This window comes from Oncorhynchus clarkii, chromosome 27 (genome assembly GCF_045791955.1).
Source record: "Oncorhynchus clarkii lewisi isolate Uvic-CL-2024 chromosome 27, UVic_Ocla_1.0, whole genome shotgun sequence".
In the NCBI taxonomy this organism is placed as follows: domain Eukaryota; kingdom Metazoa; phylum Chordata; class Actinopteri; order Salmoniformes; family Salmonidae; genus Oncorhynchus; species Oncorhynchus clarkii.
In genome coordinates, this window is record NC_092173.1 from 35,476,854 (window position 1) to 35,494,353 (window position 17,500).

General features: G+C 46.1%; 1 protein-coding gene across 1 annotated transcript in view; it reads left to right on the plus strand.

Moving 5' to 3' along the window:
- LOC139386300 (phosphatidylinositol 3,4,5-trisphosphate 5-phosphatase 2A-like) overlaps window positions 1-17,500 on the plus strand; it is a 71,578-nt gene that overhangs the window by 49,418 nt on the left and 4,660 nt on the right. The window contains exons 17-25 of the mRNA XM_071131799.1: window positions 1-5; window positions 2,166-2,247; window positions 2,660-2,749; window positions 2,865-2,978; window positions 4,595-4,771; window positions 13,039-13,194; window positions 13,799-13,883; window positions 15,394-15,486; window positions 16,019-16,733. The exon at window positions 1-5 is cut by the window's left edge and continues 84 nt beyond it. Coding sequence (XP_070987900.1) covers window positions 1-5; window positions 2,166-2,247; window positions 2,660-2,749; window positions 2,865-2,978; window positions 4,595-4,771; window positions 13,039-13,194; window positions 13,799-13,883; window positions 15,394-15,486; window positions 16,019-16,733 — 1,517 coding nt within the window. The remainder of the gene's footprint in view (window positions 6-2,165; window positions 2,248-2,659; window positions 2,750-2,864; window positions 2,979-4,594; window positions 4,772-13,038; window positions 13,195-13,798; window positions 13,884-15,393; window positions 15,487-16,018; window positions 16,734-17,500) is intronic.

Genomic DNA, 17,500 nt, shown 5'->3' on the forward strand with positions numbered 1-17,500 from the left:
CAGGGGTATGTACACACATACTCCCTTTTTGATGCTAAACATGTATTCCCATACCAAATCGTGTTTTCCCTATCCCGAAACCTAATCCTAACTCCATGAAGTGGCAGTCAGCAGTAGAAACCATAAAGCGTACTCCCCTGTTTTGGTAAAAGGCTGAGGGATAGACAAAGCTGTGCATGTAAGGACTGACCATCCATGATATCAACATTACAGTTGTAACCGTGTTATGAGGCTATACAGTGTTTGTTTACATTTGCATTGTTTACAAACGTTGGAATAAAACAAGTTTCTATTTTGGGTTCTGATGGGGTACGACAGTTAAAATAAGCTCATGAGGCATTTATTTTATTCTTCAAGAATCAATGGGTACATATAACAAAAAGTACAAAAGTGAATGTAGCAACTGCCCCTTTAAGCCTAAAATAGCATTTTAACAAATTCAGGACATAAAAAAAGTCCTGACTTTATCAGGACATTGTGGGGACTTATCAGGACATTGTGGGGACTTATCAGGACATTGTGGGGACTTATCAGGACATTGTGGGGACTTATCAGGACACCGTGGGGACTTATCAGGACATTGTGGGGACTTATCAGGACACCGTGGGGACTTATCAGGACATTGTGGGGACTTATCAGGACACCGTGGGGACTTATCAGGACATTGTGGGGACTTATCAGGACATTGTGGGGACTTATCAGGACACCGTGGGGACTTATCAGGACATTATGCGGACTTATCAGGACATTGTGGGGACTTAGGACATTGTGGGGACTTATCAGGACACCATGGGAACTTATCAGGACACCGTGGGGACTTATCAGGACATTGTGGGGACTTATCAGGACATTGTGGGGACTTAGGACATTGTGGGGACTTATCAGGACATTGTGGGGACTTATCAGGACATTGTGGGGACTTATCAGGACATTGTGGGGACTTAGGACATTGTGGGGACTTATCAGGACATTGTGGGGACTTATCAGGACATTGTGGGGACTTATCAGGACATTGTGGGGACTTAGGACATTGTGGGGACTTATCAGGACATTGTGGGGACTTATCAGGACATTGTGGGGACTTATCAGGACATTGTGGGGACTTAGGACATTGTGGGGACTTATCAGGACATTGTGGGGACTTATCAGGACATTGTGGGGACTTATCAGGACATTGTGGGGACTTATCAGGACATTATGCGGACTTATCAGGACATTGTGGGGACTTATCAGGACACTGTGGTTCCTGATAAGGTAGGAAAACACACACAAATACATTCCGGCTCAGATGGAGAGATCTCTGTTCACACATATCCCCTTCTCTTCTTCCTCCCTCTCCCTCCCTTTCCCCCTCCCTCCCTCTGTCTCTCTCTTCCTCTCTCCCTCCCTCTCTCTCTCTCTCTCTCCCTCCCCCTCTCTCTCTCTCTCTCTCTCTCTCTCTCTCTCTCTCTCTCTGTCTCCCTCTCCCCCACCCTCTCTCTCTTCCTCTCTCCCTCTGTCTCTTCCTCTCTCTCTGTCTCTCTCTCTGTCTCTCTCTCCCTCCCTCTCTCTCTGTCTCTCTCTTCCTCCCTGTCTCTCTCCCTCTCGCCCTTCCTCTCTCCCTCCCTCTCTCTCTGTCTCTCTCTTCCTCCCTGTCTCCCTCCCCCTCTCTCTTCCTCCCTCTCCCTCCCTCTCTACCTCCCTCTCTCTACCTCCCTCTTCCTCCCTCTCCCTCCCTCTCTCCCTCCCTGTCTCTCTCCCTCCCGCTCTCCCTCTCTGTCTCTCTCTTCCTCTCTGTCTCTCTCTCTTCCTCTCTCCCACTCTCTCTCTGCCTGTCTCTCTTTCTCCCTCCTCCTTCTCTCTTTCTCGCTCTCCCTCTCACTCTCTCACCCTTCCCTCTCTCTCGCCCTCTCTTTATTTCTCTCTCTCTTCCTCCCTCCCACTCTCTATCTGTCTCTCTCTCTCCCACTCTCCCTCTCTGTCTCTCGCTCTTCCTCTCACTCTCACCCCTCCCTCTCTCTCCCTCCCACTCTCTCTCTTGCTCTCGCTCTCCCTCTCTCACCCCTCCCCTCTCTATCCCTCTCTCTCTGCCTCTCTCTCCCTCCCTGTCTCTCTCTTCCTCCCTCTCACTCTCTCTCTCTCTTTCTCCCTCCCACTCTCCCTCTCTGTCTCTCGCTCCCTCTCAGATGAGGACTAACGTCCCTTCTTGGTGTGACAGGATCCTATGGAAGTCTTACCCTGAGACTCACATTGTCTGTAACTCCTATGGTGAGACCCTGCATCTTCAACAACTCTGTACATCTATTTACTGTATAGACAAGGTTTTCTAAACTCAGTCCTGTGGACCTCAAGAGGTACACATTACACATTATTACAAATATATATATAAGAATCGGACGATTTAATCTGTATCGGCTTTTTTTGGTCCTCCAATAATCGGTATCGGCACACACCTACACACTACACAGCTGTTTCAAATAATCAACCAATCATCAAGCTTTGATCATTTGAATCAGCTGTGTAGTCTTAGGGTAAAAAATAAAACGTGTACCTCTTGAGGGCCCGAGGACTGAGTTTGGAAAACCCTGAGCTACAACTCCTGACGTTCTGTTTCAGTTGCCTTATACTCCTAGTGCCGGCGTTTAGCACATCACGTGATGAAATCATGTTTCCCTCTCAGGCTGCACAGATGACATGGTGACCAGTGACCACTCCCCAGTGTTCGGTACATTTGAGGTGGGGGTCACCTCGCAGTTTGTCTCCAAGAAAGGTACGGCCACTCGCTATGACAACCACATAGTTATTTTTTTCATCAGCTCACTATAAGCCAAGGGTTTTTAACGTTGCACCTCTGCCCGACACCCTCTCCCCGTCTCTCTCTCCAGGTCTGCCTAAGTCCTCTGAACAGGCCTATATAGAGTTTGAGAATATTGAGGCCATTGTGAAGACGGCCAGCAGAACCAAGTTCTTCATCGAGTTCTACTCTACCTGCCTGGAGGGTGAGACACACCCACACACCTACACACACTACGCACGCACCTACACACACACACCTACACATACACGCACACACCTACACACTAGAGGTCAACCGATTATGATTTTTCAACGACGATACCGATACCGTTTATTGGAGGACCAAAAAAAGCCGATACAGATTAATCGGCCGATTTTTATATATATATTTGTAATAATGAGAAGAGAAGAAAGTAAAAGTGCAATATGTGCTATGTAAGAAAGCTAACGTTTAAGTTCCTTGCTCAGAACATGAGAACATATGAAATCTGGTGGTTCCTTTTAACATGAGTCTTCAATATTCCCAGGTAAGAAGTTTTAGGTTGTAGTTATTATAGGAATTATAGGACTATTTCTCTCTATACCGTTTGTATTTCATATACCTTTGACTATTGGATGTTCTTATAGGTACTTTAGTATTGCCAGCCTAATCTCGGGAGTTGATAGGCTTGAAGTCATAAACAGCGCTATGCTTCAAGCATTGCGAAGAGCTAACGCAGGAAAGTGCTGTTTGAATGAATGCTTACGAGCCTGCTGGTGCCTATCATCGCTCAGTCAGACTGTTCTATCAAATATCAAATCATAGACTTAATTATAATATAATAACACACAGAAATATGAGCCTTTGGTCATTAATATGGTCAAATCCGGAAACTATCATTTCGAAAACAAAACGTTTATTATTTCAGTGAAATACGGAACCGTTCCATATTTTATCTAACGGGTGGCATCCATAAGTCTAAATATTGCTGTTACATTGCACAACCTTCAATGTTATGTCATAATTACGTACAATTCTGGCAAATTAGTTTGCAATGAGCCAGGCGGCCCAAACTGTTGCATATACCCTGACTCTGCTTGCACTGAACGCAAGAGAAGTGACACAATTTACCTAGTTAAAATAAATTCATGTTAGCAGGCAATAAAGTATTCATTTTAAGAAAGGCATTGATGTTTATGGTTAGGTACATTGGTGTTTATGGTTAGGTACATTGATGTTTATGGTTAGGTACATTGGTGTTTATGGTTAGGTACATTGGTGTTTATGGTTAGGTACATTGGTGTTTATGGTTAGGTACATTGGTGTTTATGGTTAGGTACATTAGTGCAATGACAGTGCTTTTTTCGCAAATGCGCTTGTTAAATCACCCGTTTGGCGAAGTAGGCTGTGATTCGATGATAAATTAACAGGCACCGCATCGATTATATGCAACGCAGGACAAGCTAGATAAACTAGTAATATCATCAACCATGTGTAGTTAACTAGTGATTATGTTAAGATTGATTGTTTTTTATGAGATACGTTTAATGCTGGCTAGCATCTTACCTTGGCTCCTTGCTGCACTCGTATAACAGGTAGTCAGCCTGCCACGCAGTCTCCTCGTGGAGTGCAATGTAATCGGCCATGATCAGTGTCCAAAAATGCTGATTACCGATTGTTATGAAAACTTGAAATCGGCTCTAATTAATCGGCCATTCCGATTTAATCGGTCGACCTCTACTCTACTACAAACACACACAAAGTTCTACTCTAGAGACTTAATTACATGTTTATTTTCACTCTCTTTCTCTCGCTCTGTCCCTCTCCCTCTCTCCGTAGAGTTTAAGAAGAGTTATGAGAATGACAGTCAAAGTAGTGACAACGTCAACTTCCTGCGTGTGGGCTGGACCAATAAGCAGCTGACCACGCTGAAGCCCCTCCTCTCTGAGATAGAATATCTCCAGGACCAACACCTGCTGCTCACCGTCAAATCACTGGATGGATACGAGTCTTATGGTACCACTGTCTGCCTGTCTGTGTGTGTTCTGTCTCCAAGTGTGTGTGTGTTCTGTCTCCAAGTGTGTGTGTGTGTTCTGTCTCCAAGTGTGTGTGTGTGTGTGTTATGTCTCCAAGTGTGTGTGTGTTCTGTCTCCAAGTGTGTGTGTGTTCTGTCTCCAAGTGTGTGTGTGTTCTGTCTCCAAGTGTGTGTGTGTTCTGTCTCCAAGTGTGTGTGTGTGTTCTGTCTCCAAGTGTGTGTGTGTTCTGTCTCCAAGTGTGTGTGTGTTCTGTCTCCAAGTGTGTGTGTGTTCTGTCTCCAAGTGTGTGTGTGTGTGTTCTGTCTCCAAGTGTGTGTGTGTTCTGTCTCCAAGTGTGTGTGTGTTCTGTCTCCAAGTGTGTGTGTGTGTGTTCTGTCTCCAAGTGTGTGTGTGTGTGTTCTGTCTCCGAGTGTGTGTGTGTGTGTTCTGTCTCCAAGTGTGTGTGTGTTCTGTCTCCAAGTGTGTGCGTGTGTTCTGTCTCCAAGTGTGTGTGTGTTCTGTCTCCAAGTGTGTGTGTGTGTGTTCTGTCTCCAAGTGTGTGTGTGTGTGTTCTGTCTCCAAGTGTGTGTGTGTGTGTTCTGTCTCCAAGTGTGTGTGTGTGTGCTCTGTCTCCAAGTGTGTGTGTGTTCTGTCTCCAAGTGTGTGTGTGTTCTGTCTCCAAGTGTGTGTGTGTTCTGTCTCCAAGTGTGTGTGTGTGTGTTCTGTCTCCAAGTGTGTGTGTGTGTGTTCTGTCTCCAAGTGTGTGTGTGTGTGTTCTGTCTCCAAGTGTGTGTGTGTGTGTGCTCTGTCTCCAAGTGTGTGTGTGCTCTGTCTCCAAGTGTGTGTGTGTTCTGTCTCCAAGTGTGTGTGTGTTCTGTCTCCAAGTGTGTGTGTGTTCTGTCTCCAAGTGTGTGTGTGTGTGTTCTGTCTCCAAGTGTGTGTGTGTGTGTTCTGTCTCCAAGTGTGTGTGTGTGTGTGTTCTGTCTCCAAGTGTGTGTGTGTTCTGTCTCCAAGTGTGTGTGTGTTCTGTCTCCAAGTGTGTGTGTGTGTGTGTTCTGTCTCCAAGTGTGTGTGTGTTCTGTCTCCAAGTGTGTGTGTGTGTGTTCTGTCTCCAAGTGTGTGTGTGTGTGTGTTCTGTCTCCAAGTGTGTGTGTGTGTGTGTGTGTGTTCTGTCTCCAAGTGTGTGTGTGTTCTGTCTCCGTGTGTGTGTGTGTGTGTGTGTGTGTGTTCTGTCTCCAAGTGTGTGTGTGTGTGTGTGTTCTGTCTCCAAGTGTGTGTGTGTTCTGTCTCCAAGTGTGTGTGTGTTCTGTCTCCAAGTGTGTGTGTGTGTGTGTTCTGTCTCCAAGTGTGTGTGTGTGTGTGTGTGTGTGTGTGTGTGTGTGTGTGTTCTCTCTCCAAGTGTGTGTCTGTGTGTTCTGTCTCCAAGTGTGTGTGTTTGTGTGTATGTGTGTGTTTGTAACAGGTTTTCCGTTAGGAAATGTGGTGCCATACATTTGACCTGCAGCATTGTAATGTACAGGACCTATATGCATTGGGTGTGTAATCTGATTAGGGCGTTCACCCACAGTGCTCAGAATGACAGAAATCACATTTACTGCATATTATGCTAATTCATATTAACAGAACATGCAAGTGGAGGATGCAACGCCGTGCGTCCTTCTTACCAAATTCAATTACGCACTTTAAAGATGCTAAACTCTCCACATTTACTTTTCCTCAGCCAACAAGACGATTAACCAACAGCAAAATCACTTGACTATGTCAATCTACTATCCCCCATAGTATAAAAGTTTACCAATTCTATTTGTTAACTTGTTGTTCTGTTGGAGAAAGGAATAGCCTATTCCCAGCAGACTCATGGGACAGTTGTGGGAGGATAGATCCCAAATTCATACAACCAGTAGACCTAGGCTACATCCTGTTTTAGTTTTTAAGCGTTGAGGTTGATGCAACAGATCAGCTCATTTAGCTCGTTAATTATTTATTCACATCATAGCAGCAATGCTCACATGGCAGTAGGCTACAGATGTCAAATCTTACCTTGATCACTATTTTGTTGCAAATACTTTTTCCTGATGTATCAGAAAATTCAAATGAGCCTTGAGATTGGCTAAAAATTAGCAGTTGTCTTTCTCTCCAAGCGGGGGCAGTCGAGTCATTGGGATCAGGGCTCGCTATCTTAAAATAATGTTGTCTCTCGTTCGCTCAAACGCTTTAGGCCTAGGTCCTATTACTGCAATATTCAAATGTACAAAAATGTGTCTGAAATGCAGTCTGCCAGCCCAAGCCCTTCTATCACAAATAATGTAATCTCCTAATGACGTGATTTATTTGCACATTTTAAATATGGAGAGTCCAGAGTTATTTTACCACCGATCTGGATAAGAAATGACCATTCCAGACACTTTTGACAAAAACATTTGATTTAAAACTGTGGATAACACTCGTTCAAGTTCAGCATAGCTAGCTAGCAAAGCGATTCGCATTTCTTGCTAGCTAATCAAATGACATCAGCATCTCTAGCTGTAGCCAACGACCAAACAGTTAATAACTCTAAATAACAAGAACGTAGCTATAGTTTGTTGGAACATTTCAACTTAAAAGCTGAGCGCCTGCTGCTGCCTGTGTACGAGCTGAGCGCCTGCTGCTGCCTGTGTACGAGCTGAGCGCCTGCTGCTGCCTGTGTACGAGCTGAGCGCCTGCTGCTGCCTGTGCACGAGCTGAGCGCCGGCTGCTGCCTGTGTACGAGCTGAGCGCCTGCTGCTGCCTGTGTACGAGCTGAGCGCCTGCTGCTGCCTGTGCACGAGCTGAGCGCCTGCTGCTGCCTGTGCACGAGCTGAGCGCCTGCTGCTGCCTGTGTACGAGCTGAGCGCCTGCTGCTGCCTGTGCACGAGCTGAGCGCCTGCTGCTGCCTGTGTACGAGCTGAGCGCCTGCTGCTGCCTGTGCACGAGCTGAGCGCCTGCTGCTGCCTGTGCACGAGCTGAGCGCCTGCTGCTGCCTGTGTACGAGCTGAGCGCCTGCTGCTGCCTGTGCACGAGCTGAGCGCCTGCTGCTGCCTGTGTACGAGCTGAGCGCCTGCTGCTGCCTGTGCACGAGCTGAGCGCCTGCTGCTGCCTGTGTACGAGCTGAGCGCCTGCTGCTGCCTGTGCACGAGCTGAGCGCCTGCTGCTGCCTGTGTACGAGCTGAGCGCCTGCTGCTGCCTGTGCACGAGCTGAGCGCCTGCTGCTGCCTGTGTACGAGCTGAGCGCCTGCTGCTGCCTGTGCACGAGCTGAGCGCCTGCTGCTGCCTGTGCACGAGCTGAGCGCCTGCTGCTGCCTGTGTACGAGCTGAGCGCCTGCTGCTGCCTGTGTACGAGCTGAGCGCCTGCTGCTGCCTGTGCACGAGCTAAGCGCCTGCTGCTGCCTGTGTACGAGCTGAGCGCCTGCTGCTGCCTGTGCACGAGCTGAGCGCCTGCTGCTGCCTGTGTACGAGCTGAGCGCCTGCTGCTGCCTGTGCACGAGCTGAGCGCCTGCTGCTGCCTGTGTACGAGCTGAGCGCCTGCTGCTGCCTGTGTACGAGCTGAGCGCCTGCTGCTGCCTATGTACGAGCTGAGCGCCTGCTGCTGCCTGTGTACGAGCTGAGCGCCTGCTGCTGGCGTCACTCACAATGCACTTTTGCAGCCAGACACGTGTGTTGTGACTGAGTGTGTGACAGAGAAATTCGTTTTTGTGTCATTTAGATAGAAAATGCATTTTAGCGTTTAAGTCACTTTTCAAAAGTTGCTAAAAGTTCCAAAGACATTTTTAAAAGTAGCTACATTTGTTGCTAGGTGCTGTCTGAAAAAGAATTGCCAGGGCAGTCTGAAAAGTTGCTAAATCTAGCAACAAAATTGCTAAGTTGGCATCACTGCATGTGATCATTGCCCTTGCTAGTTTGAGTCTATTGACATTCCCAGCTTTAGTTACACTCTTCCGTTTTTGTTCAAAGTATTGAGTCATTGAAACTGAAACGTGCATATCGAAAGGGTGGCGTCAGCACACAATGTACCAGGCCAGCTGTGATTTACAACCTGAAAGCAATATATTGTGGACTACCATGAAATGTATTGGTGAATTATATTAATCATTATTCTGACAACAATGCTTTACTGGAAATGTAAAAAAATAGAATCTCTTTTTAGAACCTTATCAAGTTGGTTTTGAAGTATAAACTGGGAATCATATATTTTTGGACTGATTATGCTTGTCTGTTTCATATCTGCAAAGTAGTTCAATTGCCTTCTGTTCCACTTTAAGTAAAAGTACTGTTACTTAGGTTGTAATTGAAATAAGAATCATAACAACTAACGAAAATACACACGTGCAATTTAATTCCACTAAATAATGTAAATTAGCCTATAGACCAATCAGCACTGGTAATGTGTTTCTATTGACTGGTATTATTTATTTCAACTTTATTTGACTAGGAAAGTCCGTTAAGAACATATTCTTATTTACCCCGGACAAACCCTAACCTGGACGACGCTGGGCCGCCCTATAGGCGGTGGTGATACAGCCTGGAATCGAACCAGGATCTGTAGTGACGCCTCTAGCACTGAGATGGAGTGCCTTAGACCGCTGCGCCACTCGGTAGCCCTATTTAATCAATGAGTAGGCAAAAAATATATATATTGCAATGTGATCTTTTGATTTTCCCTGACAATTGGCCAGTGCCAATTTGATTTTTTATTTTTTTATTTTAAAAAAAACACAAGGAAGGAGTAACATTAATGTATTAGAACATGAAGGACAAACAATACAGCATCAAGACACTTTAAACAATACAGCATCAAGACACGCTAAAACAATACAGCATCAAGACACGCTAAAACAATACAGCATCAAGACACTTTAAACAATACAGCATCAAGACACTTTAAACAATACAGCATCAAGACACTTTAAACAATACAGCATCAAGACACGCTAAAACAATACAGCATCAAGACACTTTAAACAATACAGCATCAAGACACTTTAAACAATACAGCATCAAGACACTTTAAACAATACAGCATCAAGACACGCTAAAACAATACAGCATCAAGACACGCTAAAACAATACAGCATCAAGACACTTTAAACAATACAGCATCAAGACACACTAAAACAATACAGCATCAAGACACACTAAAACAATACAGCATCAAGACACGCTAAAACAATACAGCATCAAGACACGCTAAAACAATACAGCATCAAGACACTTTAAACAATACAGCATCAAGACACGCTAAAACAATACAGCATCAAGACACGCTAAAACAATACAGCATCAAGACACTTTAAACAATACAGCATCAAGACACTTTAAACAATACAGCATCAAGACACTTTAAACAATACAGCATCAAGACACGCTAAAACAATACAGCATCAAGACACGCTAAAACAATACAGCATCAAGACACGCTAAAACAATACAGCATCAAGACACTTTAAACAATACAGCATCAAGACACTTTAAACAATACAGCATCAAGACACTTTAAACAATACAGCATCAAGACACTTTAAACAATACAGCATCAAGACACTTTAAACAATACAGCATCAAGACACGCTAAAACAATACAGCATCAAGACACTTTAAACAATACAGCATCAAGACACTTTAAACAATACAGCATCAAGACACTCTAAAACAATACAGCATCAAGACACTTTAAACAATACAGCATCAAGACACGCTAAAACAATACAGCATCAAGACACTTTAAACAATACAGCATCAAGACACTTTAAACAATACAGCATCAAGACACGCTAAAACAATACAGCATCAAGACACTTTAAACAATACAGCATCAAGACACTTTAAACAATACAGCATCAAGACACTTTAAACAATACAGCATCAAGACACGCTAAAACAATACAGCATCAAGACACACTAAAACACGTATCAGTCTATCTGCAACAGAGCAGAGCCATCCTTATGTGTGAGGGTGTCTACTACTACTATCAAACATGTATCAGTCTTTCTGCAACAGAGCAGAGCCATCCTTATGTGTGAGGGTGTCTACTACTACTATCAAACATGTATCAGTCTTTCTGCAACAGAGCAGAGCCATCCTTATGTGTGAGGGTGTCTACTACTACTATCAAACATGTATCAGTCTTTCTGCAACAGAGCCGTCCTTATGTGTGAGGGTACGTGTGCGTGATATAAAATATATGTCATAGTTTCCTTTTTCATGATCACAATCTTGTGAAACCCGAACCCTCCAAGATCCCCCCACAGTTCCCCAATAGCTGTCCCTCAACCATTCGAGACCCCTGCCACAGCCCCCCCCCCCCCCCCCCCCCCCCCCCCCGGAAGAAAAAAAAACCCAAAACAATTCATTCCATTCCCCACCCCCAAGAACCCCCCAATGCACCAACAACCAAGAGAATGAACCAAAGAGAAGAAAGGAAAAGACAGAAGAAAACAGAAAACCACAATGCAAAAACAATAATAATAATACATTTAAATCAAAGGACATCAAGGACAACTGAAATCAGAACAGCAATGCCTACTTTATATGTTTGTGTGCATGTCTGGCACTATTACATGTATGTGTGTTCTTGTATGTGTTGATTTGAATGAAAGTGTGTGTATATGCATGTGTACAAACACCTGCACTGCATCAGCCTCAGGCAAACCGGCATTAGTTGTAAAAACACTGCCACTTAGTGTCATTCAAATGTACTTTTATTATGTTTTATTTAGACTTTTTTCCCCCTTTATCTTTTGACCATCATTCTCTCTCTCACACAGCAACTCCACTCCCTCTTGTCTCCAATTCCACATCCCAACCCTCAGCTTCCCTCAGCCCATCCCATCATTCTCTCTCTCACACAGCAACTCCACTCCCTCTTGTCTCCAATTCCACATCCCAACCCTCAGCTTCCCTTAGCCCATCCCATCATTCTCTCTCACACAGCAACTCCACTCCCACTTGTCTCCAATTCCACATACCAACCCTCAGCTTCCCTCAGTCCATCCCATCTATCTCTGCTGGTCACCCTCAGCTTCCCTCAGTCCATCCCATCTATCTCTGCTGGTCACCCTCAGCTTCCCTCAGTCCATCCCATCTATCTCTGCTGGTCACCCTCAGCTTCCCTCAGCCCATCCCATCCCAACCCTCAGCTTCCCTCAGCCCATCCCATCTATCTCTGCTGGCCACCCACTTCGTGTTTCTACGCAACACATATCTTTCAACTATGCTATGATGTTTAACATACAATTTCAATCTATCTAATCGAATAGAATCTACAGATTGCTTGTTGAAGATAAATACTTTTACTAAGAGTATTAGTATATTAGTAATTGACTGACCAGGTCTCTCCAGATCTCCTAACAGTACTATTTCTAGGGTCAATTTTAGATCAATGCTATGCTTTTTCAGCCATTCCTGAACGTGAGATCAGAAACAGGCTACCTGAGGGCAATACCAAAATAAATGGTCTATTGATTCTGTATCCTCACAACAAAATCTGCAGAGCTTTGATGATTTTATGCCCCAAATATTCAACATTTTGTTGGTGGCAAGAATTCAATATAATCATTTTAGCTGAAAAGCATGAAGTCTTGAATCTTGCGTTGTTTTATATATCAACTCGTACCATGGAATCAGTACATCAAAAATCTCTTCACAACTATTTTGCCATCTGTATGGTACAGTTGTCAACATCCTGGTCCTCAAATGAAACTGGTATACTTTCCTATTTAGGCTATTTTTATTCATTTTCCAGTTTTGATCCTTTATATTGGCAGACAGACCAGTTCCTTACCTCCTGCTGCCACCTGCCTCCTCCAGTTTTGATCCTTTATATTGGGCAGACAGACCAGTTCCCTACCTCCTCCCACTGCCACCTGCCTCCTCCGTATTTGGGGTAATGCTGTAATCAATTGGTTGTACTCTTGGATTGAACAGACTTTCCCGTACAATTCTGATAACTCCATGAAAGACATAACTCTACCATTACAATTTACGTTATCATTTAAGAACAAAATACCCTTTTCAAACATCTTTCACATTCAGGTATTTTATCAACCAGCACATTTGAGTTCAGCCATAATATTTGTTGTAATATTTGTTCAGCTCTGCAAGGCTTGTTTGAAGAAGACAGATACTTTGAAAAAAAAGTGCCAATTTTATTTATCGGCTTTTCATTTATTTATTTTTGCCAAAAGCCGTCTATTTTCGGCTAACGAAACCCTGGTGTGTTATACTAATGGTGTGTGTGTGTTTCTTCCCCTCAGGAGAGTGTGTGTTGGCTCTGAAGTCCATGATAGGCAGTACGGCACAGCAGTTCCATACCTACCTGTCCCACAGAGGGGAGGAGACGGGCAACATCAGAGGGTCTATGAGGGTCCGCGTGCCAGCAGAGAGGATGGGCACCAGGGAGAGGCTCTATGGTAACACTCTGTCTGTGTGTCTCTGTGTGTGTCTCTGTGTGTGTCTCTATGTGTGTGTCTGTGTGTGTCTCTGTTTGTGTGTCTGTGTGTCTCTGTCTGTCTCTGTGTGTGTGTCTGTGTGTGTCTCTGTTTGTGTGTCTGTGTGTCTCTGTGTGTGTGTCTGTATGTCTCTGTGTGTGTCTCTGTCTGTGTGTGTGTCTGTGTGTGTCTGTGTGTGTCTCTGTCTGTGTGTGTGTCTGTGTGTGTCTGTGTGTGTCTCTGTCTGTGTGTGTGTCTGTGTGTGTCTGTGTCTGTGTGTGTCTCTGTATGTCTGTGTGTGTGTCTCTGTCTGTCTGTGTGTGTCTCTGTGTGTGTCTCTGTCTGGTTGTGTGTGTCTCTGTGTGTGTCTGTGTGTGTCTCTGTGTGTGTGTCTGTGTGTGTCTCTGTGTGTGTCTCTGTGTGTGTCTCTGTGTGTGTGTCTCTGTGTGTCTCTGTGTGTCTCTGTCTCTCTGTGTGTGTCTCTGTGTGTGTCACTGTCTGTGTGTCTTTGTGTGTGTCTTTGTGTGTGTCTCTGTGTGTCACTGTGTGTCACTGTGTGATTGGTTGATTGATGTGTGTCCTGTAGAGTGGATCAGTGTGGATAAAGATGAGACGGGAGGACCCAAAGGCAGATCCACTCTGCCCCCCCGATCAGGACACGACTACGTCAAGTGAGTAACCCACCCCCCTACTCCCTCCTCCCATTCCTAACCACACTCTGGAGTGAAACCATGAACTCAGTCCTAACCACACTGTGGAGTGAAACCATGAACTCATTCCTAACCACACTCTGGAGTGAAACCATGAACTCATTCCTAACCACACTGTGGAGTGAAACCATGAACTCATTCCTAACTACACTCTGGAGTGAAACCATGAACTCATTCCTAACCACACTCAGGAGTGAAACCATGAACTCATTCCTAACCACACTCTGGAGTGAAACCATGAACTCAGTCCTAACCAACCACACTGTGGAGTGAAACCATGAACTCATTCCTAGCCACACTCTGGAGTGAAACCATGAACTCATTCCTAACCACACTGTGGAATGAAGCCATGAACTCATTCCTAACCACACTGTGGAGTGAAACCATGAACTCATTCCTAACCACACTCTGGAGTGAAACCATGAACTCATTCCTAACCACACTGTGGAGTGAAACCATGAACTCATTCCTAACCACACTCTGGAGTGAAACCATGAACTCATTCCTAACCACACTCTGGAGTGAAACCATGAACTCATTCCTAACCACAATGTGGAGTGAAACCATGAACTCATTCCTAACCACACTGTGGAGTGAAACAATTAACTCATTCCTAACCACACTGTGGAGTGAAACCATGAACTCATTCCTAACCACACTGTGGAGTGAAACCATGAACTCATTCCTAACCACACTGTGGAGTGAAACCATGAACTCATTCCTAACCACACTCTGGAGTGAAACCATGAACTCATTCCTAACCACACTGTGGAGTGAAACCATGAACTCATTCCTAACCACACTGTGGAGTGAAACCATGAACTCATTCCTAACCACACTGTGGAGTGAAACCATGAACTCATTCCTAACCACACTCTGGAGTGAAACCATGAACTCAGTCCTAACCACACTGTGGAGTGAAACCATGAACTCATTCCTAACCACACTGTGGAGTGAAACCATGAACTCATTCCTAACCACACTCTGGAGTGAAACCATGAACTCATTCCTAACCACACTGTGGAATGAAACCATGAACTCATTCCTAACCACACTGTGGAGTGAAACCATGAACTCATTCCTAACCACACTGTGGAGTGAAACCATGAACTCATTCCTAACCACACTCTGGAGTGAAACCATGAACTCATTCCTAACCACACTGTGGAGTGAAACCATGAACTCATTCCTAACCACACTGTGGAGTGAAACCATGAACGTTTTTAGTGTTTTCCATAGCATGTTCTTTGTGTGTTCTTAGCATGTTCTTTTGCGTGTTCTTGGCGTGTTCTTAGTGTGGTCTTAGCATGTTCTTTTGTGTGTTCTTAGCATGTTCTTAGCATGTTCTTAGTGTGTTCTTAGCATGTTCTTAGTGTGTTCTTAGCATGTTCTTAGTGTGTTCTTAGCATGTTCTTTGTGTTACTGAAGGGAGCTACAGCATGTTCTTTGTGTGTTCCTCTGTGTCTTGCAGGCCGTCTTTGACACGCAAAGACGTGGGGGCGGAGCTTGGAAAGGTGAGCGAGGAAGTGGAGAGGAGCACCAAGGAGGAGGGGACTGCAGCCAGGTAACACACACACACACACACCACACCACAGACATACACACACACCACACCACACCACACCACACCACACACACACCATGCCACACAACACACACACACACACCACACCACACCACACCCCACACACACACACACTACACACACACATAAACACAATCTCAAACTCACATTTAAACAAACACACACACTCGCACACTCTCACACACACACACACACACGACACACACACATAAACACAATCTCAAACTCACATTTAAACAAACACACACACACACACACACACTACACACACACACACACACTAAACACACACATAAACACAATCTCAAACTCACATTTAAACAAACACACACACACACACACACACACACACACACTACACACACACATAAACACAATCTCAAACTCACATTTAAACAAACACACACACACTCTCACATTCACATTTACACTCACACTCACACTCAAATTTACACATACACACACACACTCTTCACAAACACACCTAGGGCTCATGCTGTGTGTGTTCCAGGGCTAAGCAGGATTCTGCAGAGGGAGACCCCTCCACCTGTAAAAACAACAGCTACAATAACCCCGCCTACTACATCCTGGAGGGCGTTCCTAACCAATCAGCTGCCTCCCTGTCCTCAGAGCTCCTCCCCACCTCCTGCTCCCCCCCGGCCGGTAAGGCACTCCCGCCTGGAGGGGGCAGAGGAAAGCCCCCCTCAGGGTCATCCCAACCCCGCAGGCACAACTCGGCTGGGCACCCTGTCCGGCCCATCAGTGAGGAAGGGTCCCAAGAGGATGATGGGAGTGTGGGGGTGGGGTCAGGGGGAGGGGCAGCCCATGGGGGAGGAGTGGGAGGCACACTGAACCGTCCTCCTCCTGACTTCCCCCCTCCCCCCCTCCCTAAAGGAGTACTGGAGATGGCCGACACCGCCTTCTCTAAACCCCGCCCCCTGTACCCCGACCTGGCCGAGGTGAAGATCCCCGCAGCCAATCCCAGTCCTGCCTTTGTCCTGGGGGAGGGCTTTAGGAGGGGAGCGGGAGGGGCCGGGGGGCTGGACGACCAATCGTGTTCGGTGCTGCAGATGGCGAGGACACTGAGTGAGAGCGAGTACCCCCCTCCTCCCCGTGCCCCCTCTGCACCCCCCCACCTCAGAGGCCAGGGGTTGGGGGACGCCTGTCGCACCTTCCCTCCCCGAGCCCCCATCACAGAGAGTATCGCTGAAGACCTACCAGAGGAGGTGTGTGGGTGTGGGTGTGTATGTGTATGTGTGTGTGTGTGGGTGGATGTGTGTGTGTGTGTGTGTGTGTGTGTGTGTGTGTGTGTGTGTGTGTGTGTGTGGGGGGGGGGGGTGGATGTGTGTGTGTGTGTGCGTGTGGGGGGGGGTGGATGTGGGTGGATGTGTGTTGGTGGATGTGTGTGTGTGTGGGTGGATGTGTGTGTGGGTGGATGTGTGTGTGTGTGTGTGTGTGTGTGTGTGTGTGTGTGTGTGTGTGTGTGTGTGTGTGTGTGTGTGTGTGTGTGTGTGTGTGTGTGTGTGTGTGTGTGTGGATGGATGTGTGTGTGTGTGTGTAGGTGTGTGTGTGTATGGGTGGATGTGTGTGTGGGTGGATGTGTGTGTGGGTGTGGGTGTGTGTGTGTGTGGGTGGATGTGTGTGTGTGTGTGTGTGTGTGTGTGGGTGGATGTGTGTGTGGGTGTGTGTGTGTGTGTGTGGGTGGATGTGTGTGTGGGTGGGTGTGTGTGTGTGTGTGGGTGGATATGTGTGTGGGTGTGTGTGTGGGTGGATGTGTGTGTGGGTGTGTGTGTGTGTGGGTGGATGTGGGTGGGTGTGTGTGTGGGTGGATGTGTGTGGGTGTGTGTGTGTGTGGGTGGATGTGTGTGTGGGTGTGTGGGTGGATGTGTGTGGGTGGATGTGTGTGGGTGGATGTGTGTGTGGGTGGATGTGTGTGTGGGTGGATGTGTGTGTGGGTGGGTGTGTGTGTGTGTGTGTGGGTGGATGTGTGTAG